Raw genomic sequence first — 27,877 nt, 5'->3', positions numbered from 1 at the left:
AGATGTGTGTCTGGATTTGCACTCCACACTTGCACTCCACACTTGGCACTCCACACTTCCACAAATGGAAGTGTGGAGTGCCACCTCCTGGCACGCTCATAAACCCCACAAATGCTCTGACCAGGAGTTCAGTTAGCAGTGAAATCTGTGAGTAGCTGAAGGCAAGTGGCTGCTGCCCACAGCATGCTTCCCAATGCAAACCTGTTCCCATTTCCACTGGGAAAGCTCCAGCTGAAGCCATGCTGCCAAGCAGCCAAAGCAAAGTAGTGAAGGGGAGGGCATATTTCAATTTAAAGGCTATGGTCTTCCATGCAGTCAGCACTGGTCTTCAGTGAATCCCTTTAGATACATGCTTTTTGGAAACTGATCTCCATGGAGAAGGACTTTGCACCAGATATCAGTATTCCGGGGAGTGTCCATTCTTCCTCACAAGAATAATTCACAAAGAAGAGCAGGTCTATTTGTACACTGAGTTGTTGTGATGTGGCTGTCTGAATTCAATCTATGTAATTTTTAAGAGCTAATGATTTCATAGTAGATTTACTGATGAGGAATTGGACTGGGATAGATGCAACATGTCCTTGGTAGTACAGTATAGAGCTCTAACTATGGGGAGCTGAAGTGATGTGGTAAAATCACCAATGTTGCTGGAATAAGTATCAATCTATTAGGAATCTCTTAGAACTATTTAAATCTATCCTTTTACTGCCTGGAGGATGGTATGAGATGATCCCTTCCAGCTGAAATGATTTGATGAGTTTATATGCCTTTGCTTTTTATACTTTACTTTGCTGGGTACAGTGACTTACTAAAGGTGACTTTAGTGTCACTGGGTGGGGGAGGAGTTCTGCAGGGTCAGAGTGTCAGTGATACACCATCCTGGTGGCTATTGGATTGAATTTGAATTGAATTTTGAAGTAGAAACACATATGTATTTATTAACTGACATTTTAACAGACCTGAGTTCATATCTGGAGGCACCTGAGGGATATTTACAGCTCTTCTTTCAGTACAGTGTTGTTTGTAATTGTCTGTAGAAAGTACAGTGCTGAGGGGCATCAGAACTTTCTCTTGGGCCAAGAAGATTCTGTAGAAAGAATTATCTTCCGTATTACCATTTATGGGAACCCAAAATCTCCAGGAGATTTACTATGGTTGCCATTACAAATTTGGTTTGATTTGATTTTTAGCAAAATATAACAGAAATCTGTTTGGGTTGGAGCAGAAGAGAACTAGAAATGAGGCCCCTAATCCTCTGCTGTTCTCAGCATGTTCCACAATTTGGTGAGGATGCTTTAAAGAGATCTAGCCTTTTTAAGGTATTTTTGACACTGCAGAGCCCTGTACTGGATGCGGAAAATAAAATAAATGTTAGCAATATAGTCAGGGCCGGCTCCAGCATTTTTGCCACCCCAAGTGGCAAAAAAAAAAAAACCAAAAACCTTGCTGCCCAACACGGAGGCGGAGTGATAGTGCGGCCGCCGAATTCCCCATGCCGCCGAGTGCAGATTGCCGCCCCAGAGCCCGATGTCCTGCCGCCTTTGTACATTTGCTTGGTTCGCTGGTGCCTGGAGCCTGCCTTGGATATAGTGGCATTTCAGTGAACAGTACATCCTCTCAGATAATGCTGAACACCCTTTAGAAGGGCATTCCCAGGACATTGCCATCATGTTATACTGACTTACTAGACATTAACTTCACTATCTTTTATTTCCTGTCACACAGCTTCTCATAAAACAGTTTAACCTCCCTTTTTCTGATACCAGAACTTCCTGGATTCCATACTGCATGCTTATGACAAAATGTCTTTTGACTTAGGTTTCTTCAAATTTCTGCCATGCTGCACACATCCATTGTTAGAAATCTTTGTAAGCTAAATGCAAGAAAGAATCTATCTAACATTACCTTGCCAGCACTGATTCCTTTTAGGTTGGAATGTAAAACTATTCTCAGATCTCTGTGCCGGGTATTTTTATCTCCATTAACCTCTTGACTCAAGTATAAACATTTATTGAGGGTTACCGCCCTTTGTTTGTCCAGTTACTTCAAAAGGTTAGTGAAAAGTGGATGTCTGCTTGACCTCTTTTATCCTCATTAGCTGATTCTAATTGTTCCCTAAGAGATCAAACTTTTGATCCTGTTTGTCCTTGTCAAATTTGTCTGATTGTGGTTTGTATGAATATGAGACCTTTAGCTGAAATAGCTTTCTCAGGTACAAAGTATTCAAGAACCTTTGCTTCTATGTAGCATGAATAGTAAACAATATTTCCGTTCTGTGATACTCCATCTTTATTGAAACTCAAGATTCCCGTTGTATGGTCAATTTGGGTTCAAGGCATGTTGAGGAATCCCTGTTTGTGTTCCTTTGGATGTAGATAGAATGACCATGTAAGCTTCTTGAATAATTTATACTACAATTCTTTTTTGCGGGGGAAATAATGTTTAATTTGATTGTTGAGGTCTTTTTCAGCAGTCCTACACATTTATCCTACTGTTATGAAATGTATGTAGAACAGACTACATTTGGGTTTATTCAGAGACTCTGAGCCAGTGCAGTCAATTTTTATTTAATTCATTTATTTCTATAGATTTGTAACAACAGAAAAAGGCACCTCTCCCAGACTATAGACACCCTTTAAAAATATTGAGTTAAAAACTCAAATTGTAACATAAAGGGAAATCCAACAGCAAAGTTCTTCATATACCAGCAATGATGTGCTAAAACCTTACAGTAAAAAGATTAAAGAATGTTCCTCTTTCCCCTGGTATTACCCCAGTCAGTACTCGTCTCCCCAGAAGTTCAAGCAACAGTGATCTTTGTAGCATAACCTGAAAGTCAACACATTCCGATTATTTTGGTGCAAGGATGGATCAAGTTCCAAAGTTGAAGAGCCCTCATGGAGAACACCTTGCCTTGCCAGCAGTTCCTTCTGCTTTAAACCAAGAGACCCCCAGTGTGGCAAAGGCAGAGAAGTGGTCTCTCAAATAGACAGGTTCCAGGCCATTTAGAGCTCCATAGGTCACAACCAAAACCTTAAACTCCACCTAGTAGCCTATAGGCATTTAGTGCAGATTCTAAAAGCATTGGTGTAACACGCTTAAGGTGAGATATCCTGCTTTACAAGTGGGTGGCTTCAGCTTTCAAACTGATTTAAAATGTAGCCTCAGGTATAGCACATTGCAGTAGTCTAAGCTTGAGGTGATAAAGGCATGATTGATTTAACCAAAGCTTCTTGTTATCTTGGACTCTGGTCTTTTACTTTTAACCATTTTAGGAAAAAGAACCTTTTTGAAAAGGTAAACATGTTTCAATTCTTACAGAGCAATAGGCTACAACAAGGTCGTATACTCTGTGTTATTGTGAGCATCTTAAGTGCATTGTGAATTTGCTAACCTTTTAGTGCCAGCCCCCTAAAAAATACTACAGTGGCCCAGGATGAACATGAACATGTGGCCACCTCTTATGGCTATTATACGGTACTAAAGAATACGGTAATAAAGAATTTCTTCAGAGAGAAGTTATACCTCTCCCAAGCTTTATAGGTGGTTGGGGACTTGTGAAGTTTCACTTTCAAATAAAAAGAAGTTAATTTACATATCTGTATAGCTTGGCTCAGAGTTAGGACAGGAACATGGCAAATTCCTTTCAGGTTTGCCCACCGATTCTTCTCAAGTGGCAGAACTTTAAAGAGAAACACCCTGTTTCCTCTCCAGCCCAGCTGCGGTACTCAGCAACCATTCACAGACAGCTCAACCAATTTCAAGCTTTACTTAAACAGGTCACCTGGGAGTTATTTTAATGCTTCCAGTTCGGTTTCTTAAGCTCAAGAAAACCTTTAAGCAATAAAGTGCCATGGCTGACGGCAAAGTAGACTCTGATCTGACTAACGGCTTTCAGCGTGTGCTGGGGTGCATGGATGCAGTATAGGAGCAGATTAGGCACCAGCCTTAGTACTATGTCTTTTGGTCTCGCAGATACTGTTACTAGCCTGGGATTGGGCTTCCAGCTAGCCAGAGGAAGAATGGCTCTATGATTAAAGCACAGGAGAGAGGGTTGGGTTCAATTCCCAGCTCTGTTATAGATTTCCTGTGTGGTGATGGGCACATCACGTAAGTTGAATGTGTGTCTTTTCTCCCTCTGTAAAAACCCAGAAATGTGGGGCTGTAAGGAACCTCCAGAGGTCATCTATTCCAGGCACTCATGCTGAGGCAGGACCAAGTATAACTAGTCCATCCCTGTTTGTCCAGTCAGTTCTCAAAAACCTCCGATGTCTGGGATTCCATAACCACACTTGGAAGCCTATTCTAGTGCTTACCTCTCCTTATAGTTAGAAAGCTTGTCCTAATATCTAACTGAATCTCTATTGCTGCAGACTGAACCCATTGATTCTTGTCCTACCTTCATGGACATGGAGAACAACTGATCACTGTCCTCTTTATAACAACCCTTAACATATTTGAAAACTATTATCAGTCTGTGTTTTCTTTTTTTCAAGACAGAACAGGCCCAGTTTTTTTAACCTTTCCTCATGGGTCAGGTTTTCTAAACATTTTATAATTTTTGTTCTCCTCTGGACTCTCACTAGTTTGTCCACATCATTCTTAAAGTGTGGTGCCCAGAACTGGACACAGTACTTCAGCTGAGGTCTCACCAGTGCTGAATAGAGCAGGACAATTACCTCCCGTGTCTTACATACAACACTCCTGTTAATACACCCCAGGACGTTATTAGCCAACTGCATCACATTTTTTAATCATATTCAGTTTGTGATCCACTCTAACTCCAGATCTTTTTTGCTAATACTACTGCCTAACTAATGATTCCCCACTTTGTAATTGTGCATTTGATTTTTCCTTCCTAAGTCTAGTACATTGCACTTGTCATTATTGAATTTCATCTTGCTGATTTCAGACCAGGTCATCAATTTGTCAAGGTGATTTTGAATTCTAATCCTATCCTGCAAAGGACTAACACTCCCTCCCAGCATGGGATCATCTGCAAATTTTATAAGCATACTGTTCACTCCATCAATGGAAATATTGAACAGGACAGACCCAGGACAGACCCCAGCAGAACCTCACTAGATATGTTCCCCCAGTTTGACAGCAAACGATTAATAACTACGCTTTCAGTTTGGTTTTTCAACAAGTTTTGCATCCACCTTATAGTAATTTCATCTAGACCACATTTCCCTAGTTCATTTATGGAATGAACCTTACCAAAATCAAGATATCACAGCTACAGCTTCCCGCCCCCTTCACGAGGCCAGTAAATGGGGTTATAGAACTTCCTTTCTCTCACCCTTCACCTGTCTTGTCTATTTAAATTATAAACTGTTGGGGGCAGGAATTGTGTCTTGCTATGTCAAACGCAAATAGGCCCTGATATTGATTGGGGCCTCTAGGCACAACTTTAATGCAAATAATAATAACAGCCACTTGAGGCACAACAGAAAGTATAGGTGAGGAGGAAAGGAATGAAAGGTCAGATGTCTGAAAAGAGAAAAGACAGGAGAGTTGTGGAAGTGGAAGCTGGGAAACTTGGAGAACAGTAAATGTGTGTCCTTTTCTGCTCGTACTGGATAAGAGAAGCCTTCTTTTTGTTTAAACTTGGACTGTACCTTAAAATAGGCCTTTCTTTTATTTGTCTGTTTAATGTATTATCTACTTGGCAAGGACTATTGCCTGAATAGATTTATTCTACCTTTTGATTACTTCTGGGGCAACCCGAGACCATGAATAAGTGTGCAAACAACAATGTGAACTTAAACCGGAAGTTGATTCTACGAGCTGCTGAACACACTCAGTTCCCATTGACTGCAATGGAAATGGAAGGTACTAAGCACCTTGTAGGAACAGGCCCTAACTCACAAAACCTCCTCATGGCTGTGCAATCATGGCCATCCCAGGCTGACTTTGCTGCTAAAGCTTGCAGTGATTTTAAACACATATGGGCATGATTCTTATGTATGCAAAGAGCATTTTTCATCGCCACAGCAGTGTAAAGCTATTTTAGTGTGAAAGAAAATCAGGCTCATATTTGTTTACAATAGTAGAGGGAAGGGGTTAATGATTTGATTGTCTTTCCTTCTTTCTTCTGTGGTTTCTTCCTGCATGTGTCATTTATATAATGTCTATTTGCAGGATCGTTATTTAAATGGCATGCTCTGATTACATAACTGGTGTTGTCATACATATGGCTTGTTAGTGATTTAAATAGGGGCATAACATAATCAAAAAATCTCAACTAGTCAAATCAAATCATTGCTTTAAATCCATATTCCAAATCTATGTAATGAAGATAAAATTTGCATCACAGTACCCCACATAAGGTACATACTAGCCACAACTTCTGCATTTGTATATCTTAGTTTTGCAGGACTAGAAACAATTCTTAAAAGTCGGCCACATTGTTTCTATTTATAATCCTACCACATTTAATGTATTTGTTATCACTAGTTTTCTTTAGGTCACTTCTAGAAACATTTCTTTCTATTTGTTTCCCTCCGTATTTGTATTTGTTCCAGTTGTTAGTCTGGACAAGCAAATAATGTAATATAGCACACATGGAAAAAGTAAAAACCTATGGATGAACATTTACATAGAGAATATGAAAGATAAAATACATATAAACAAAAGAATATTAGATTCAGTACAAGAGTTCTGTACAGTGATACAATCAAAGCCAACCAAAGAAGGTCAAAAAATATTATGAGAGAGACAAGATGGATGAGGTAATATCATTTATTGAACCAACTTCTGTTGGTGGAAGAGCCAAGCTTTTGAGGTACACCACAGAGCTCTTCTTCAGGTCTGGAAGAGGTACTCAGGGTATGTCTGCGCAGCAAAGAAAAACCTACGGCTGGCCTGTGCCAGCCAACTTAAGCTCAGGTACGGTGACCAGATAGCAAGTGTGAAAAATCAGACAGGGTATGGGGGGTAATAGGTGCCTATATAAGACAAAGCCCAGAATATCAGGATTGTCCCTATAAAATCGGGACATCTGGTCACCCTAGGCTCAGGAGGCTCAGGCTGCAGGTCTGTTTCACTGGTGTGTAGACTTCTTGGATCAGGCTGGAGCCTGAGCTCTGAGTCTCTCCTACCTCGCAGGGTCCTAGAGCCCAAGGTATATAGAATCATAGACTTTAAGTTCAGAAGGGACCATTATGATAGTTTAGTCTGACGTCCTGCACAACGCAGGCCACAGAATCGCACCCACCCACTCCTGTAGCAAACCCCTAACCTATGTCTGAGCTATTGAAGTCCTCAAATCGTGCTTTAAAGACTTCAAGGTGCAGAGAATCCTCCAGCAAGTGACCCATGCCCCACACTGCAGAGGAAGGCAAAAAACCCCCAGGGCCTCTGCCAATCTGCCCTGGAGGAAAATTCGTTCCCGACCCCAAATATGGCAATCAGCTAAACCCTGAGCATGTGGGCAAGACTCACCAGCCAGACACCCAGGAAAGAATTCTCTCTAGTAACTCAGATCCCACCCCATCTAACATCCCATCACAGGCCATTGGGCATATCTACCGTTAATAGTTGAAGATCAATTAATTGCCAAAATTAGGCTATCCCATCATATCATCCCTTCCATAAACTTATCAAGCTTAGTCTTGAAGCCAGATATATCTTTTGCCCCCACTGCTTCCCTTGGAAGGCTGTTCCAGAACTTCACTCCTCTGATGGTTAGAAACCTTTGTCTAATTTAGACATGCCTTCAGAGTGTCACAGCTAAATACAAGGTGGGATAGATTGCTAAGCATAACTGGTTAACACATATTGCGGGATACCAATTAAAATGAAGTGGGAAATTAGCACATCTGCAGTCAGAGGACAAAGGAGGGTTAGTAGGTTACAAATTGTTGTACTGAGTCTTACAACCAGTGTCTCTGCTGAGCCCATGTTTTTTCGTGACTTTGAAGGTGTTGTGCAAGTTTACTTTGAGGATGAGGACAAAGAGATGAGATATGGAGTGATTGCTTTCTGAAAAGTGTTCACTCACAGGTGATAGTGTTTTTGTCTTTTATCATATTTCTGTGTGAGTTCATTCAAGAGCGTTGTGATTGTCAGATTTCACCCACGTTGTTTTTGGGGTATTTGGTGCACTGGATGAGGTACACCACGTGTTGTGAGAGGCAAGTGCAAAACCCATGGCTCTTGAAAGGTGTGTTGTGGGGGATATTGATCATCATAGCAGTGGCAATATGTCTTCAATAAAAAGTATTATGATATTCAGTATGGATTCATATAAGATAAAATAATATTTTCTTATGTAAATAAAATCCTTTATAATCTTCTCATTTTATTTGCAAGTAGCCTGCACCCATATATTGTACATACAATAGTTCAATTGTACCTCTTAAAATAGTTCAGTAAATTTCTATAATATTCAATAAACATCAATGCATCTGGAATCTCCATGCCATCACGTGGTTTTCCAGCTTCTTAGATATTTGAAATCACTGGAAAATCTCAAGTGAACCATTACTGGCACTAACTGGAGAATTAGTGATAGCAGAGAAAATATGAGAAAGGGTTGGAGTCTCTTGGACAGAATTATATCTAGATGAAAAAATTTCAGTTAAAAATTACCTTGAGACCCTTTTATTGTACTCTATACTCTGTTGTGGTTTCATAATGCTTGATATACAGGACAAGCACTCTGAATGATAAAAGTCTAAGTGGTGTTTCGCTACCACTCAATGAAAGGACACTCGTGATAAGGCTTACTAAATTCAAGATCAGTCAGTTTTTTGCTGTTAGATTTATGAAAAGAGTTAAGCGCAAATAATGTGGGTACTTGTACTGTACTTTCTTAAATCCCAAACCCTATGAGTATAAAATCTAAAATGTACACTGGATATATTTTTGTTAAAACTATGAGTGTGTGTCTTCTCTGTGCCTTTCAGAACTGGGGATATCATGCTTTAATTCCTCTGATTTAAATTCATTCACACTACCTCTTTCACAGACTTTTTGAGACCCTGTGTAGTGAATCATTAGCATGATTATTATTTCAGCCATAGTAAAATTGCACATCAACACTTAGCAAATGGGGGGAAATTGCATTATCCAATTGGAATAATTTCCTACTATAATATAAATGTTACCCAGGCCATGTCTTTGAAATGGATACTGATTCTTTAAATTCTTTCCTGTCTGTTTCAGGAAATAGTGAGATCCTGTTGATAATGAAGTACAATGTGTCTAAAGTTCACTTCTAAATACTTGGCTCTTTGCTGTAAAAGTCATCTGCATTCCCTTTATAATTCTGAACCACCAGAGATCTGCCTAATCTTGGAGATCTGATCCAATATCATTCAAAAAAATCCTTGATAATAATTCCACCATTCAGATCAGTGAAAACACTAAAGCCTTACTGCTTGTATCGTCTTAAAAATATCCTGAGGCTGGGGAATAAGACCTTGGCTTATGAGTTTGGAGATTTAGCTGTTTGCAAATAAAATGATTATTACTATTATTATTCAAGTTCTTAATAACACAAGCAAATGGCATCTATTTGTTATCATCCTTTCTACAGAAGACAAAGGCTCCAGTCCCTATGGTGCTGACTGCTGGCCCCAAGTGGTTGCTGGATGTGACTTGGCAAGGAGTAGAAGACAACAAAAACAACTGCATCGTGTACAGCAAAGGTAAACACAAGCTGATTTTCTTCTGCTTTCTTTGCAAGGAATTAATGACAGCATGGAAACATACCCATTGCACAAGAGAAAGCAAATTGGAGCAGTGTATTTTTCCCTTGCCTTGTATATAAGTATTTCTTATTCCCCTACTTCACATCTTAAATAACATTATTTCGCTATCTTTTAATAATAAAACCACCATGTTCTGTCTAATATATTAAATGCTTTTGAAGCAGAGAGGCACCACTACTCAGGTAGATGCCAGATATAAAATATCATGCTCATTTCACCCTCAGAGTCAAGGCCTCATGGGAAATATTAGATCCATATTGTGTGTATACTCTCTAAGTGAGTTCTCCCTGGCTTTTTTACATGTCATATCAGTTTGCATTGCTCCATGGCATATTATACTGCAGACTGTTACGTGAAATCTTGCATGCAGTGTAGAAGTAGCTGTGTGAGTCCCAGGATATTAGAGAGACAAGGTAGGTGAGGTAATACCGTTTAATGAACCAACTTCTGTTGGTGAAAGAGACAAGCTTTTGAGCCACACACAGCTCTTCTTTAGGTCTGGGGAAAGGTCTTGAATAAGAGCTCTGTGTGGCTTGAAAGCTTGCCTCTCCCATCAACAGAAGTTGGTCCAATAAAAGATTTTACCTCACCCACCTTGTCACATGAGTCGTGGTTAATTAGAAAAGTTTGGACTTCATTGAAACCGTTACATAGATTAAGAATTCATGTCTGCATGATAATAGAAAATAACAGCAGCTAGCTTGCAGGCTCATTCCCTTTGACATTCCAGAGTGTGACATGAAAATATGTTGAAGTTATTTTTGGTAAATTTTCTGTGCAAAGATAGAGTATCATGACGTCATATTGTAATGCGTGGATGAAATGCATACCACTGCCCCCTTCAGGATGGAATGTCAGGCCTGCTCAAGTGAGTGTGACTGCTTTGCAGCCGCACAAAAATTATATAAGTAGGCTCGGCAGAATTCATCATATATATATAAATAATTTCAACAGATAAATCAATGTTTATTTTTAAGCATTTTTTCTATTTTATCAATTACATTTTCACAGTTGTGCAAAATAATGGGGTGTAAGAATTTCCCCCCCAATTTTTATCAATTTAAATATTTGTAGTTGTGGGAAATCAATGGGGGGATCAGACAATAATAATTTAATGACAGTAGTTGTTAAGATTCAAAACGTTAAAGCTTTATAACTGCTAAAGCACAACAAAAACCATAAACTGTCAACATCATATGTCAAAATATGCAAAGTAAATATATTGAAATCAACCTGTAATAAGTTCTCAAGAGCATTTTTCTTACTTTGCCTATATGTACATTTCAGTTACTATTGATGGAATTATCTTTTAGTTGGTTTGTGTGTGTACAGTTGAAATCAGTATTTACTGACACTTACCAATAAAAATCTAATCCTGTCAAGCCTAGATACAAATCTTATTATTCCCATACTTAATCTCTATTTTAGCTCAAGATGTAAAGACTTTTGGATCAAAAGGGTCTGAGTACAATCCACAACGCCAGGTGTGTGGTATAGTCAGCAACCATGTACATGATGTCTCCATGTTTAATGGATACGTTACAGTATTATAGGAAAGCAGTACATGGCATGGGAACAACCCATCAGCTGTTGCTGGTTTTGGCTTTCCCAGGCAAGATCTGGTTGCAAAGCTATGATTCTCTATCCTTGTGTTCAATTTCCCAATCTCAGTGCTTTGTGAATACTTCAGAACTTGTTCTGCTCTTGTTTAATTTCTTTTAGGTTTTATGTCTAACCAAACAGACCTACTGAGATCAAAGATTTGTTTACTGCGACAACCTAGTGACCATTTCAGCATCCAGGCAAATAAGCACCCATATCAATATATTAACACACAAAACACTAATCATAACATCAAAGACTCCTAAAAACTTACTAGAAACAATTACAACTTGTTCCTATAATCATTGCAATTTATATACTTATAAGAGGATTGCTTTTAAACTGCCACAAGCCTTTGAAAGTTGAAACACTGAAAAAAGGGAATTAACATGTTCAAAATGAGTTGCACACCAGGGTCTTACAAATTCTTTCTAATTACAAAAGACCAATACATTAATTCTGTAACCTGCAATACCTGAAATACCACAGAAGGGGATCCAGTCATGCTTCCTTAGGAGCATTGTGTTGAACTGCCCAAGTGGGAAAATTTGTGAAGTATTGTGTGTGTGGTATGGCAGAGCTTCTTATGCATTGAAACCACAATTTACTTTGAATAGTGTTAAACCTGTTTCATGGACAAACGTTTTGTGGTAGAAACTTCTGTTATGATAGGAATTTTATTTCACTCTTACATATCTTCTGAAAATTCCCATAAGACAGTGTCTTTAAGCCTGCTGTAAATATTATAGTACTTAGTATATATACAGTATTTTACAAACATTAACTAATTGATTATACAGATAAATTACTATCTACATGAACGCATCTATAGTAACTTGGAGGGGTTTGGAATAAGGAAAACTTGTTTCAGTTTGATGTACAGTTACTCTGAATGAAAGAAAACATTGTTCATTTAATTAAAATGCACCCTATTTCACTTAAATTATGTTTGTTATTTCATATTTCAATACATGGTCACATAGTATTGAAAGGGTAGCTCTATGGAATTGTACTGCAAGGTATCTTCTGTACTGGCCAAGAGAAACTTTGATATCCCATCTGCATTATGTAAACACATATTGTTACAAAAAATATGTGACAAAATTCTGAATCATAATGGTAATTGTAAGGTAAAAATCTGCAACTACATTAATTGAACTTGCAAAATAGATCAGAGATATATGGAATGTTCACTGCATTCTCTACCCACTGCACAGTTTGGGTTGGTATTCCGTGGTTCATTAAGCACCCAATCCTGCAAATTCTCAGTGCCCGGAACACCAATGGCATGCAGTGGGTTTTCTGAGTCAGAAGGACTTATGGGACTGGACTTTAAAACAATGCCAAATATAATATTCTCAAAATAAATAAGTACAATAATGCTTCGTTCTTCAATTTGCATTACAACATTTTGGATTACATTGCTTTGATTTGTGTTGACTTTCTGTCTTCCATACTGTCAATACTTCAAATATAATAGTGTTAGGTGTCATTAAGTTGTAATTTGATGTTATGTTGCAGTTTTTTGGACGGTTTTGGTTGTTTTTCTTAACTGCCCATTGTCATTTTAGAAAGTAGTTAGCTAAACCCAGTGTGGGCTGATTCGGTCATGTCAGAGGTTATTCTCAGTATACTCAAGATAAGATGAGCAGACTGAGCTGGCACATTCCTAAGAGCAAAATATCTCTGAAAATCAGCTAATGTTAAAAATTTAGGGTCAAATTTTGCACTTAGAAGTTGCATACATCTCTAGTTTTGTGTGCATCTGAGAACAGAGTTTTGCCCCACGTATGTTATATGAACATAGGAATGGCATTCTTGATTGCCTGGTCATTAGAGACTGTAATAATTAAAGTAATGTTCATATTGCAAATAGAAGGTGTAGGGGAGTTTTTCAAAGGTGCAAAGGGAAGGTAGGTGCTCAACTCCTATCGAAAGTCAATGGGAGTAGGTCACCTAGCTCTCCTTTTTGCCTTGGAAATTTTCTGTAGTATTTGAGCTTGGTGAGTGAACATGAATTTTATATGTTTATTTAGAGATATAGGTTTGGATATAGGAAACATAGGCTTCTTTATGTTTATATAGTGGAATGCATACTCAGTTTCCAAATACTGACCTATGACATTTGCATAGCTTGCTTGTATTTTTAATGTTTGGGTGTCTCTGTTTAACTCTCATTGACTAAACTGTGCATTCAGATAATACTCAGTATGTCAGACTATGAGTGAGAAAATAGCTAATCATTCAAGGTTTGAAGGCAATGATATTTAGTATCCTTTCAGGTCATGTGTGCATCAGCATTAAGACTAATGGTGAAAGCAAAAAGTATCCAATTAATACAGTTTAAGCAACTATACCTTTTTGCGGATCGTTTAAACTTTTCTTATTTTTGTATAATGTAAACTTAGTTTAAAAGACAAGAGAAGACTATTTTAAAACTAAATTTAAATCCAAAAATGTCCTGTTTTATTTGTTTTAATGATCAGTTAGAAACCACAAAGATAAACTATCCAGTAAGAGCTCTCCAATACATAATAAGAGAAATTTTAAAACAGATTTTAAAAATTGTGCTTTACATAGACTTGCAAATGTGTTCTTTCAAACAATAGAGGTTGAATGATTCAAAATACAGCTGCTGTTGAAACAGACCGAGATGGTATTTATGCATGAACTGTATGTTCATAGCAACTTAGTGTACTTGAGAAGCAGCCATGCCTAACATAGGATTATGCAAAAATTTGGGAGAGCTATAAAATTGGATCTATGAATCCATCCACAAGCTAAGAAAGGGCTGAGGTATTACGTAGAAATCTTCTGTTAGGAATTTAAGAAAATTAAATGGGACTGAAAATAAGAGAACAGAAACAATGTGCAAAATACAGTTGCACAGACTGCAATGCACACTCACATAAACACATTTTTAGGTGCATTACTTAAACCATTCTCACTTTCATATGAAACATATGGATACTGTATGTTTAGTGGCGTTGTTAAAACAGGGTGCCTGTACAAATATTTAGCTGTGGGAATTATAAAATCATAAGGCGATTAAGTTAGCTAGTTGTGAGATTCCAATATTGCTTTTTAAATGACTTCAGGATATAGGAGGTGCTAAGGTTATTATCTGCTATCAGGAATACAGTGGAATTGTACGACTGGATAATAACTAAACAACTGACACAATGTAAAATTACATTATCAGTGTGTTAAAACAAAATTGCGCCCTAAAGGAGTCTACGTGCCAGCTCAGAGCTGCAGTGTAATTATGCTTAACTCTGATAATTAAAATACAACGGAGATCAACAGAATCATTTTCATTAAGAAAATTATTAATGATGGTGGTATAACAGTAATTGATTGCAGAGCACCACAGGATAACTCCATGCAGTGAAACCAACATGTTTAATATATATCTAAGGCCGCTTGGCTATGTTGCATAAGACTGAGGGTGTTTAAAGTTCATGTAGGAGCTGTGGAGCATGTTTGTATATGAAACCAAAGATCATAAGATGGCTGCTTTTAAAACTACAATTTTGATTCAAATGGCTATGTTCTTCAGGAATGGTTTGAGGTCAGGAATATTGGCCGACTGGCCTTAGAGCTACTGAAAAAGAGCCATCTACTGGCCCAGTTGTACAGCAACAACTCAAATATTTCTTGAGTCGTCTGTCATTTCATTTCATGTTATGCATTCGTTGTTTTTACATTTATGTTAGTGATTTACTGATGTTATTTCATTCTCTGCCTGGCCTTACTGAGTAGCTTATGCCCTTAGTTATTACTAAGAGGATGCAGCAGAAAAAACATTCATTCTTACCGCACTGCTATTCAAAAATTATTAATGATTTGTTTGTAAATAATTCTACAGAGTGATATTGTTAATTGCCCCAGTAGTGTTTGATATGTGGTATTAAATACCATGAAAACCTGTATTCCTCCACAAGTGAAACTGCAGTGACTGCTAGCTGAGAGTCTAAAACAAAATACAAAATCCCAGTTAGAAAGGATGTTGCCTTAGAGTAAGAACTAATAATGCTTCATTTTATTTTTGTAAATACAAAAGTGGAAAAGAAAAAAATCTACTGAGGAATGATTCACCACATAGCTAAGGCTTGGGTGCTTGTTGTTCGAACAGATGTTACTATTAAAAGCTGCCCCAAAACGTCTATTCTCTGATCATAATGGTGAACAAGTCTGCTAGGGTAGATTTACAGGATGAGATCAGTTAAAATGATGGATACCCACAATGAAATTGTGCCATGTAGCCAATTTATAAATAGGCACTGTTAAAAAAATAGTATAGGCTAGGGGACAGAACTGGGTACCAGACTCTCATGAGTGCTAATCTCAGCTCTGCTAATGACTTGCTGTGTGCCCTTGGGTAAGTCTTTTAAACTTTATGTGCCTTAGTCTGTAAATAATACCTCTATACTGACCTCACTAGTGTGCTATGGGAGTTAATTAGCTAATTACCTAATATGTATACAATGCTTTGAAGATATACAACTGTTGTAATAGGGCTAAGTTACTCTGCAATACAGAACTGAATATTATTTTTAATAAACTTTTCTTGTTTAAAGAAAATTTAGTCTATTTTACCTTTGTAGTGAAGGCCACTTTACAATAGGACGAATTTTAATTTTTTTCGATAGTGACATAGGATTTCTTTCCTGTGGTTGTTCTGTGAAATTCTTAATGGCATATCTTTCTCCAGCAAGTGAGTTTTCCAGTAGCAAATGCATTTTAAAATTTCAGACAACACAATGTTAAATTGCTGTACAGAGGCATAGCATCAGGAACCCTAATGAGGCATAGTTCAAATATTCTAAGGAGTTTAAATGCTGCTGCATTAGGATATGAGTTATTTGTTGTGGATCAAAGGGAAAATTGTTTAATAGGCCAAAGGTTAACTTGGAGCATATACTTCAGAATTCTAGGTGTTCTTTCACATATTATTAAAAGCATATTTTGTTTAAATCCCTATGTGTATAAATGTAGACTGTTATGTTCTGTGTAGACAATCAGAATGCAGTATCTGTTGAGAGAATGTTAGTCCCCATGGACAGCCTCTATTAGGTAAACATGCCTTCTATGATGTTACAGATTTCTTATTGGCTATTTGTGTGTGAAAGTGTGTGTGTTTAAATTTCTCTCTTTGTAACTCTCTGATAAATTGTAAAATGCTGTTGCCAGGAAAAAAATAAGAGTGAGTGTGTGTGCAGTGTACATGTATAATAATAGCGGTGTCCAATCCTTCTCTGAATAACTGATGTGTGTTGGAGGAATGGGGCCTGAGATTCTTTCCCACCCATTTAGCACTAGGGCAGTATACCCTCATGACCACTAAGAGAAAGGTTAGCAAATGGGCCATGACAAGTAGAAAGAATGTACTGGAAGGGCACCATTCATGCTGATCCTTTTTGGAGAATCATTGACCTGGCAGGCTGGCCAAGGAACCTTCCACACACCCACCCCTGCTACACCCCTTGTGGCATCAGCAAGCAAGGCAAGATATTGTATTTATTGTTTATTTATGATAACATCCACTGTGTCTTGGGTGCATTCCAGAGAGACAAAAAGGGATGAACGGTGCCTGCCCCATGGAACTCGCAGTCCAAAAAGGTTTGGGGAAGGGAGAACAACAAATACTTTTTCTTTCATTTTTTAACTTAATATGCTTGTTAGCTGGTTTCACTGTAGGGATCCATGAGAAAGGGAATTAAATATGGAGAGGATAGGGTCTTGTGAATGACCTCAGAAAGGCTGTATTGTATATCTCTACTGTGTGTCTGCTGTATTTATCTAAAATCACACGCTTAATTCTTCCAGTCCCTCTAGATGTTAGTCATGTATTTTGCTTGTCCAGAAATGCAGCACAAAGGAACTGATATAATACCTTCATCAAGCAATTCATTATTTGTGCATCATTGCAATGTCAGCCATATGTTAATTTTGGGTTGTTTCCTTTTTTGGTAGTATGTGCAAATTTTTGCTGTGCTCTCTACAAATATTGGGACATTTATTTCATTCTTTGGGAGCTGAATTCCTTTTATTTTCAGGGAGGGTTAACTACAGAACACTGACATATGCCTTCTATGGAATAGTAGACTTTTGGAGTGGAGCAGCAAACAATGCCATGAACTGGGACATTAACTCTTATGCTCAACCATGAGTGTATCTTGGGCACAGAAAACAAGCACAGTTTGCATTGCACAGTGGAGCCTTTTGAAAAGAAATACTTCTTCAAATTTGGATCCACTTGCAAAAATTAAATAAGATAATCATGAAAAGATTTCTGTTATTAACCTCAGTATGTGTGGAGAGTATATTTCCCCCTGATTTTTCTAAATAAGTTTCAAGGGAAAGAATTGGTACTTAATGAGAGCCTTTTTCATTTCCCTGCTCCGTCCCCAGCTACATACTAGGTATAAAATGTGGTTTATTTTACTTTTACTTTTTACTCTGTTCTCTTTTATTTTTCAGACCCTTATGCTAAGTAAATACTTGGGGTTGGGGAAAACCACAGGCCTCATGACCCCTCTAGTTTACAGAGTGTTGGCTGTCATCTTCCCTGCAAAGCTACAAGGGGGAAAAAAACAAATTTGCTGAGCCACACATTTCAAGTTGTTGACAACCCCATCCACAAGAAAACAGAAGAAAATATATATGCACTCTGTCCTGTCAAAAGGCTTTCGCCTTATCTTGAGAGACTGTCAGGGCAGAAACATCATGGAATGGACAGGAGTCTATTAAATTAATAAGCTGCTGGATGGTGTCTGGAGAGTTATGATGCTCCATAAATCCAGTTTGATCATGGTGGACAAGGTTTAAATCTGAAGACTTCTAATACACATCCAGTTCTTGGATTGGATTTGAAGTTTTGTGCTAGAGACACCGAGATAGTCCTGCAGCTTATGAATTAAGATTTATCATTTTTTCATAGGTTTTTTTTTTTCAGTTCTTGACAAAAATGAAAGCACCTTAGGGATCCTGGCAAATGTTATTGCTTGAAATGAAAGAGCTGTTGTCAAGGTGAAACCATGACCTAGAAGCCTAAAATCAAACTTGGTCATTCTTTTCAAACAGCCCCTTTGGAGCGGAATGCAAAAGGTCTATGTGGAAGGAAACAGGCCTGGATTTATCTGTAGCTGGTTTCGTAGTGATTCCTGTCAAGTAATGCTAGTCTGTATTTATGACACAAGGGAAACTAATGGTGGCAGGTATGCCATATAGAAATAGAAGGGGGAAAATCTAGAAATATATTCTTCATCCATTATAGAAGGTCTTGTGTGATAACTGTCAGTATGATATAAAGCTTCTGTCAACCTTACCTTCCAAATACATGAAGCTTGGTTATAATAGTTAAGAGAAGATTCTTTCATAATATTCAAGATGCTTATCTATCAAAAAAATTAGTTTGAAATGTAACACAAAGTAGATATTGACTGTATACGGCAAAATAACTGCCTGGAAGAAAACACTGAAATCACTGGAATGTATTTGGTTTCTAGCTGGTTACAAATAAGTCAGTTATTGCGCGAAGGAAGGAATTTTTGTCTGTAGTCATCAACCTCAGGCAGATGATGTAGAATTAGGTCACTATGCTCATTTTTTTGTTAATTTGGAAACTCAAACTGGTGACTGTTGTGCTTGCTTATACAGTTCATGGCATGACTAGCATTTCTAGCTTCTCAAATTACCCAAACACATATATGGCCTTACATAATTTATTAATTAGTAATACTTAGGATCTGTGGTATTCTTAAAAGCATTTAATGCTCATTTTGTTCCCATTGTTAAATTACAAGCTTAAAGAAACTGGTTGGCATTAAAAAAGGATAAAATATTTTGTATGCTGAAAGAAATGCATGGGTCACATAGCAACAGTGGGGATTGTGTGATATGTTTTCTGCTCATACAAGTGGATTCAGAGCTGTAAGAAGTTAGAAAACCTCCTGTAGTGAGTAAGTTTGTGTTCTTTTTTAAAAATGTGGCCAGCTTTCAAACCTGAGTCATGCTCTTACCTGTTTGCCTACCATCTACTACTAGATTGCCTGCCAATGTAATGTAATGTTGGATATTCACAAGGAACATACCCTGTACATAGTGGAGGTATTTTTTTCAGACTACTGCTACATCAGGCAGTGATGAGATGCTAAGTGTCAGTGAAGAACAGAATATCAATACCTCACCTTATACCTTCTTTTTAACCAAGATATAGTGAAATTCACTACAAACCAGCCATTTCAATCACATGAAAAGAGCTCCTGTTAGTAAACTGAAAACAATTATGGAAATGGAAAAATACATAATAAATTGTAAACAAAATTAGGTGAAGATTAAAAAATAATAATTATAGCCTATGGGCCAAATATTGCCGTTCACCACATGAAGTTCCAGTAAATGGGCTATGTGGGCTAAGAGGGGCTTTGGGAAAAAAGGAGTCTTCTTACCATAACCTGGGGTTTTGGTGTGTAGTAGTTGTTTAGCTGCTCCACTGTCTCTTTTACAGCCTAAAGGCTGTAGTGGGAGAGGGTGCCCCTTTACATCCAACAACAATGGGCAGGAGGTTCAGCCTGTATATCTACCTAGCAGAAGGACCCATTGTCCACTGTCCTCTTCTCCTCCCTCCATGTCCCAGCATCTCATCCTTGCTGCAGAAAGAGGAAACAAAAGATCCTCCCTACTTTAGATTGCCTGCATCAGTAAAATAATTCTATTTTCTTCATACTGGTCCTCCCATTGGTTACCATGCATTTGCCTTGCCAAACAGACTGCTGCTGGAGATGTGGGTCTCCTGGAACCACACTGTCTCTCACGTTTGGGATTGTCCCAAGATACGGTCCATTTGGCTAGAAATAGGTAGGAGGATAAATATGATAATGGATACCTCCTTAAAAATTACTTCCCAGAACTGTACTTTGGGATATGCTGCATCATCTTGGAAACTCTCCAGCAGACGGGAAGGTTGGTTCTCTAGAGCAGTGCTTGCCAAACTACTCACATTGCTTAGATGGAAGAGAGATTACCTCTAGGGACAGAAGCTTTTTTACAGAGACTTGGCTAGCCTGGCACCTAAAGAGCAGGTAACAGTTAGAAAAAGATAGACCTTGGACAAATTTGAAAAGATTTGGTCTAACTTTTTAGAAACCTTTGATTCATTCCTAGTAAATGGAACCTGATAAAGTTCTCCTTTCCCCTCCCTGTCCCCCTTCCTTCCTTTCCTTTCCCTCCCTTCCCATTCCTTGATTTGTACTTCTTTTGTTTTTTTTCTGTTTTCTCCTTATTTTGGGGAGGGGGAATCAATAATAATTATAATTGTATATATGTATATCAATAAAAATATATGTACAAAAGGCAAAGCCTTGCAGTATTCAGGCAGTATACAATCCCGCAGCCAGACTAGCTGCATGTTTCCCATTCATAGTGGGACTTCCAGGCCCCTTACAGAGTGTTCCAGATTGTGGACCTATTGAAATAAATAGTGTTAATGAATCCTTAAAAAATTTCTTTTACTGTAAATTTCTCAGTTCTCGGAGATGCCTCTGCTAGTTTAAACATCACTTGCGAAAAAGAAAGTGAAATGTATAGAAAAGTTGCAACCTGCTTAAATATCTCTTAAACATATGGGTAATGACTCCTTATTATTGCAGATTGTGCTGGGAAGAATCAAGCAGCTCTCTTACAATGGATTTTTTTTTATGTGGTATAAAAATGGAAGGAAGAAAAGGAGTTCTGTTTCTTTTCAGTTCCATTCGATCAGGGTGTGCTCAGCAGTAGTGGCACCAACAAAGAAAGCTGCAGTACACCCTGATTGAACAATAGTAAGAGAGGATTTTGAAATATGGGCTAAGTTATGATACTGAAGGAATTTTATTAGAAAGTTGCTGTGAGTAAATGTTGATCCATATTTCTGAACTGGTGGGCACTGTGTTGAATTGGAGCTCAGTATTGGAGGAGAAACTGCCTTGATACTTTCTAGTCTAGTGGCTGAAGTAGACCTTGGCTGAAATGTTTCAATCAAGCCTTAAAAGGCTTGTTCACAAACCTATCACCATAGCTGCTTATGATTAGGCAACTCCCTTATTTAATTATCCAAAACCAAATAACAATCATCTATAACTTCGGAAAGAGTCAGGAATGGAGAGAGAGAGAGAGAGAGAGAGAGAGAGAGTAGTTTTTAACTAATTTTTGCAAAGTGCTTTGAAATTGATGGATAAACAATCACTATTATAAATGCTATCTATTAGAAGTAGTGGAAGTATTAGTGGTAATAGTAATTTAGTAATTTATCAGGAAAGCACCATTTCTTCAAGAAAAAGGTAATGGGCAAAAGGATTCAGGTAACTGAGAACAAGAACAAAAACTACATCTTGGGGTGTGGACCAATCTACAACGAATGTTGAGAGCTTAGATGTAATTAGAGGACAACTGAATAAGAACACTATCAAACTTTATCAGAAGGCATTAGTAACCCCTGCCACTTCTTGTTTATAGAATTCTAGAACACAGGCAGATAATATATGCAATGTTGCCTGTCATTACCATAATAAACAATATCACATTTGTTTGTAATGATAATTCTGTAAAGCATAACACATAATTGTCTAAGTGAAAGTTTCCCTTTCCAATTGTATTGGTAAAAATATTGCTGAACAAATATGTTGTTGAACAATCAGGCCAGAGAATAAACTACATAAAAGCAGAGAAAAGATATTTTTGAGAAAGCCAAGGATCATTCAGCTAACAGGAATTGACTGATATGCCCTAACCTTCAACTTGAAACTACGATGAACTAATGCAGCTGATCTGTTAGCTGAAACAAATGTTCAGAAATGTTGGAACGGAAGCCTATGAGACATGAGGGAGTGAACTGGGTCTTTGGCCAGCCAAAAAGTTCAGTGGTATTATATGATGGGCAATTGAACTTAAAATACAAGATAAAAGAAATTGTTTTGCATTGGAAAATGAGACGGGTGGCATAAACTGAGCATAACAATTATACATTCTTTATTAACAAACTGTTCTTTTAAAAGTTAACAGGCTGCTTTCTTATGATGGCTGCATATGTGTATTAATGGAGTTAAATTACAAGTGCTTTTAAGTACATTTTCAAGTTACAATTATATGAAAACTTAAAATAAGACTGACAGGTTAAGACTAAACCAGTCCTGTGATTAACTTTCAATGGTATATTTATAATAGGAGCAAATTAAGTATCAAATCACAATGATATTTTTCAATAGTTTAGTTGGGTGTAGAATGTAGTCTGAATTATGACTTTGAGACTTTATCTCCCATTCCCTACTAAAATGGAAATGAATTACAGCTAAATGAGAGTTGGCTACATGTTCAGATACCCATTCTCAGAGAGCTTTGTGGATCAGTGCTCCAGGAACTGTTTACTAAGAAACAAAACTGCTTTGAGATGGAAGTGCACTTCATTTCATTTTGATGTTAAGTAGACGGGTTGGACAAAAAAATTGGAATTATTTTGATAACCATCTTAAGAATTACCAGCTTTGGCTGTTTCCAGAGAAATCTCTTCAAAATGTAAAATCTGGGCCCTTCAAGAATACATATTAATTGTTTTTCTTAAAGTTTACACAAGGCTGCAGATGATATCATTTAACTCCTTGGGGTATATTCTCCCCTCTTTCCATATACCTTGCCTGGAGCCCCCTGAAGGTTGTGAGCTCTGCACATGGGTCAAGGAAAGAATATGTCTTTTTTTATGTGTGCATTTTTCCTCCGTTACATCAACTGTAGTATGACACATACAGAAAAAGAACCCACTTTTCCAAATGGGCACAATATGATGATTTTTCATGCAGCATGTACAGCACTGTTCTGTCTTTATGATATGCAGTACATTTCCTAATTTACACCTCCCAGAGTTTGGTTTCAGTTGCAAAAGTGAATGTGTCCTAAGCAAGATTCTTGGATTCCATGTTTTTGGATTGAACTGAATTGATATAGCCTGTGACATATAGAGGGTTAAATTTTAATAAAGATACAACTGGTTTAACTCAAGAGGTTGAAAATGGATTCTAAGTTCAAATCCAGCCTCACTGAGTTGCAAAGCTTTTATCATTTGGGACTATTGGTTACCTCTGTTAAAAATGGGGTGTCAATCTAGTGTCCAATAGTCATATATCCACATTATAAAAAGCACTAAAATTGGTACCGATTGGCAACACTGTGGTTTTCAGCAAAGAGGACAGATATTAAGTGGAGACATACACTTTATCCTGTCACCTCTTAGTTCCTGTCCTGCAGAATATGGTTGGGTTTCATTGGCAGTTAGTGTGGGGAAGGTGGCACTATCACTGCTGTGCTTAACCTCTTTTGTGGAAAATTAAAAAAACAAAATTCATTCTCCATGGTTGGTAAACAGGCATAAAATTTACAAAGGTTTTAAAAATAATAATACTTAATACTTCTGTGGCAATTTTCATCCAAGCTCTGAAAGCACTTTACAAACATTACAAAGTGTTAGTCTCACATTAACCCTGATAGTTAGGTAAATCAACAGTTCTCAACCAGGGGTCCGGGGCCCATGGAGGAGCTGCAAGCAGGTTTTATGGGGTCTGCCAAGCAGGGCTGGCATTGGACTCATTGGGGCCCAGGGCAGAAAGCCAAAGCCCCGTTGTGCAGTGCTGAAGCCCAGGACCCTTAGCTCTGCCACCAGGGTTGAAGCTGAAGCCTGAGCAACTTAGTTTTGTGAGGCCTCCCTGCTACTGCTTGCTACTGCCTAATGTCAGCCCCAGCTCTTATATGCAGAAAAAACAGTTATTATGGCACAGGTGGGCCATGAAGTTTTTATAGCATGTTGGGGTGTCTCAGAAAGAAAAAGGTTGAGAACCCCTGAGGTAAATCTTATTATCCCCAGTTTACATCTCAGAAGAATAAGATATAGAGATATTAAATAATTTGCATGAGTATTTTGCAGAATGGGGAATAGAACACGTCTTACATCTCCAATGGGTATACGTTCAACACAAGACAGTCCTTCCTCTCACTTAAAAGATTGTTCCTCAATTGCACAGGAGGAAATCAGGAAATTGTATGAAAATCAAATTTTAAATAGGTGACACCCAAGAGAGCAAAATCTTTGGTATGGCCAAAAGAAAAAGAGCAAACAAAATGGATGAGCTGGTAGGTGGCCTTTCCTTAAAGAACGTAGGTACAGGTTCCGCAGTGCACACTGTGATTTCAGAGTTAGCACTGGATTTTAATTTTTAAGAATTTCTTGATTATTGCAAAGCCCCTATAGTCTAAATATTTGAAGCGCATTCAGGGTGCAATTCAGGAAAGCCTTCAAACATGTGTTTATATCTATCCTCATGTAGAAAAAGCATTTAAGCACATTTTTAAGTGATGTCCTGAATAGGGATGTTTTCCTGAAATGTTCCTATTTTCAGGAGTTAAACATAAACAATGGTGCCTCAGCTGAATATATCGAATAAAATTCTAAAATATTGTGTTTGCGGTTTTGCTTCTCTATGTCCCTAATGTCATGCCTATAATGTGCTCTCTGAGAATCTAACCCTACAGATTAGTAGGAAGTGGTAGATGGAGTTTCATTTGAGCACACTAGCCTGGCAGAGAACTGTTAGTAGAAAATTGCTGTTAAACCCCCCCTCCCCCCACACACATCTTTTTTTGTTGTTTTGTTTGGGTCATTTTGGGTCATTGCTTTTGCAGTTGCAATTTTTGGTTACTGTTTTCAATGATACTGCTTACTGAAGAAATAGAGACTCCCTACAGTATTTAGCAATAAATCTGAATCTAATTTTCTGTTTTGGAAATGAGCCTATCTGATTTCAGGTTTATACTATGAAGAGGGACACATCTGATTTATCAAACGGTATCATATTTACTTAGTAACAACTTGGCAGATACTAGTAAAAGGTTGGCTTTGATTCATAATACAATGGACTAGCAGTTAGCTATGGCCCATAAAACCTACCTGTAACCACACCATTTAGTCCTAGACCAAATAAGTAAAATGGATAGAATATGTAACTCATAATATCAACTACAGTGTTTTCATATGGAGATTAAGATCAAAATATGTTGTTATTATTATTACTATCTGCAAAGCTACAATAGTGTGCTCAGCAGTGTAGCGAATAAATATAAAGAAAGTGTCCTCTCTGAACAGCTTAGGGTTCAAGAACTTTATTTTATCTAGAATAATAGTCTTGTCTTAGTCTTGTCAAAAGTCATTCACAAATTTTAGGCTTAATATATTTGTGAGGTGGAACATATTGTACGGCTTCATCTCGGCAGTGATAGTTTTCTGTGTAAAACAGAAACATGACTGTCTTTTTCCATAACTTTGAAGCAGGTGGACCATGCCTAAATGGTATAAGGAATGGCTGCAAATGATTTTAGGGTACTTTCAATATTCCTAATGTAGTCACCTTTCCTGACTCTATACACTTTAACATCAGGGGTCTCAGTGGACTTTCCTGACTCTATACACTTTAACATCAGGGGTCTCAGTGGACTTCAGTGTAGTCCCATTTGTGTAAAACTGGTGTAACGGGGTAGAGAATCCATCCCATAGTTTTCCATATTGTCAACCTTAGTTGAACACCTCAGTTTGGTCCCTGGCTCTTCAGGAATGCAGGGGACAGGAGGCATGTAGAGGTGATACAATGAGGGTGAGCCTCATGTCACTCCTGTAGCAATCCTTGTTAGCCTATATGTTATATAGTGTTAATTATAAGGGGATCATAAAGATGCTGTACATAGCCCTCACTGCAGGAAGAAAGTAGTCACAAAACAGGGCACATACATATTCTTAACTCTTTCCTGGTCCCTTCATCTTGAATCCTAAATGTGGTGTTACCAGATGAGCTGGTTAGGAAATGGAAGCTACAGAGAGAAATTAAATTGGAATTGTTTAGATTTAAGGGAGACTTGTACTGGATAATAAGGGGCTGCCAAAAAGAATTTTTAAAAACATTGAATTCCAAAATTTTCTTAAAGTACAGTTCACATTGCTTTTGCTCACTTTTGGAAAAAAAATGGATATACCACTCTGTTTCAGAGTTTTTACTGTAGCCTAAGTAATTTAGCACTCCAACACATGGAGCTAGTGAGATGTATTGCTGAGTAAGCACTGCAAAGCATCATGACATATACCACACACCATCAAAATCTATTCATAAAATACTTCAGATAAAATAAAATAATGTAGTAGTAAACAAGAATAATCTTATATTTATATACCACTTTTCATCCCAGAGTATCCCAAATTGTTTTATAAACTATAAATAAATGAATCATAGCATTCACAACTGAAATGCAGCCACCTCTGAAGCTATAGAACTCACAGCAACATAGTGTATCAGTTTAAGGCAGGAGGTGAAAAACTACCATAAAAATAAATTTCAGATATTGTCATGAAGAATAGGTTCTGGTATTCAGGAAATTCCTGTTCCAATTTATGGGAATAAGGAGACAAAAGAAACAAGAGTTAATTGGCAGTGGTTTGATGAATTATTAAAATGTCACTGCTCAGTCAGTCAAGGTTAAGAGAATTAGATATACTTGGAGCCAAAGGGCATTGACAGCCACCGTGGAGGTACCTGATTTGGTCTGTATAATACTGAGTTGGGATCGGTCTCAGATTGTTTCTGTCTCCTCTTTTTACACGTCTCCTCCTTTTGGAGGAATTCATCTTAAATGTTTACCTTCTTACCCAAGGCACAGTCCATTCTGAATTATATAGCATGTTGAATGTCCAACGTCATTTTGCATTGTGCTTTGTTAGGAAGGAACAAAAAGATTTGGTGGAAAGGAATTTGAAATAAGCCCTTGTTTCATGAAAGGAGGGACTGACACATGCAAGCAAGTTTATGGTAACTGATCTATTACAGTGTTGAAGTTCGGATCTAGATTTGGATTTTAATACAAACTTCTTCTTATCCAGGCCCAAATCTGAATGCAAATTTCTCCAGAATTTTGGGTGGGTTGGAAGGAGAAAGGGTGGTGCTGACCCAGTGTTTCCAAACCACATTGGATCCTTTCCTATTTTATATACTGATGAATTCCTCAAGCAATATATGATTCCCTAATAGGGGATATTGTGAATATCTATACCCCTAGTAAAAGGAAAATCCATAAAAGTACCTGAACAAAATTAACATACTGTTATATTTAAAATTGTTAGATTGTAGTTCTCTATAATATTTTTCAGGTTCTAGTCTTTTGGCAATATAATTTCAATAGATGCACTAAGGAAAGTGCCAAGACCAGCTTTCACAGTTCCCCCCTCTTTGAATCCCTGTTGGGCTCTGTGATTTTTCATAGCTGGACTAAAGTTGTGTCAACGGGAGACTTGCACCATACAGACTGAAATGTTAAAGAAAGCTACAAGGAACAGCTTTGAGGCAAGGTTTCAAGCTTTGTCATCACGCTTGAAGAATTTTCTGTTTAATGTACTGTAATGCAGTATTCAATGGGGACAAGTTTAATTGAGTTTTACACAACCCAGTTGGGAGTAGCGCTGCAAGGTAGGTGATGTCTAGGTTTTTAATCTT

General features: G+C 37.7%; 1 protein-coding gene across 6 annotated transcripts in view; it reads left to right on the top strand.

Moving 5' to 3' along the window:
• ZFPM2 (zinc finger protein, FOG family member 2) overlaps nt 1-27,877 on the top strand; it is a 445,053-nt gene that overhangs the window by 297,036 nt on the left and 120,140 nt on the right. For all 6 annotated transcript variants that reach the window (XM_073330330.1, XM_073330331.1, XM_073330335.1 and 3 more), the window contains one exon: nt 9,545-9,656. In XM_073330330.1, the coding sequence (XP_073186431.1) occupies nt 9,545-9,656 (112 nt within the window). The remainder of the gene's footprint in view (nt 1-9,544; nt 9,657-27,877) is intronic.

The sequence above is a fragment of the Lepidochelys kempii genome, chromosome 2 (genome assembly GCF_965140265.1).
Source record: "Lepidochelys kempii isolate rLepKem1 chromosome 2, rLepKem1.hap2, whole genome shotgun sequence".
In the NCBI taxonomy this organism is placed as follows: Eukaryota; Metazoa; Chordata; order Testudines; family Cheloniidae; genus Lepidochelys; species Lepidochelys kempii.
This window is presented reverse-complemented; position numbering and strand designations above follow the sequence as displayed.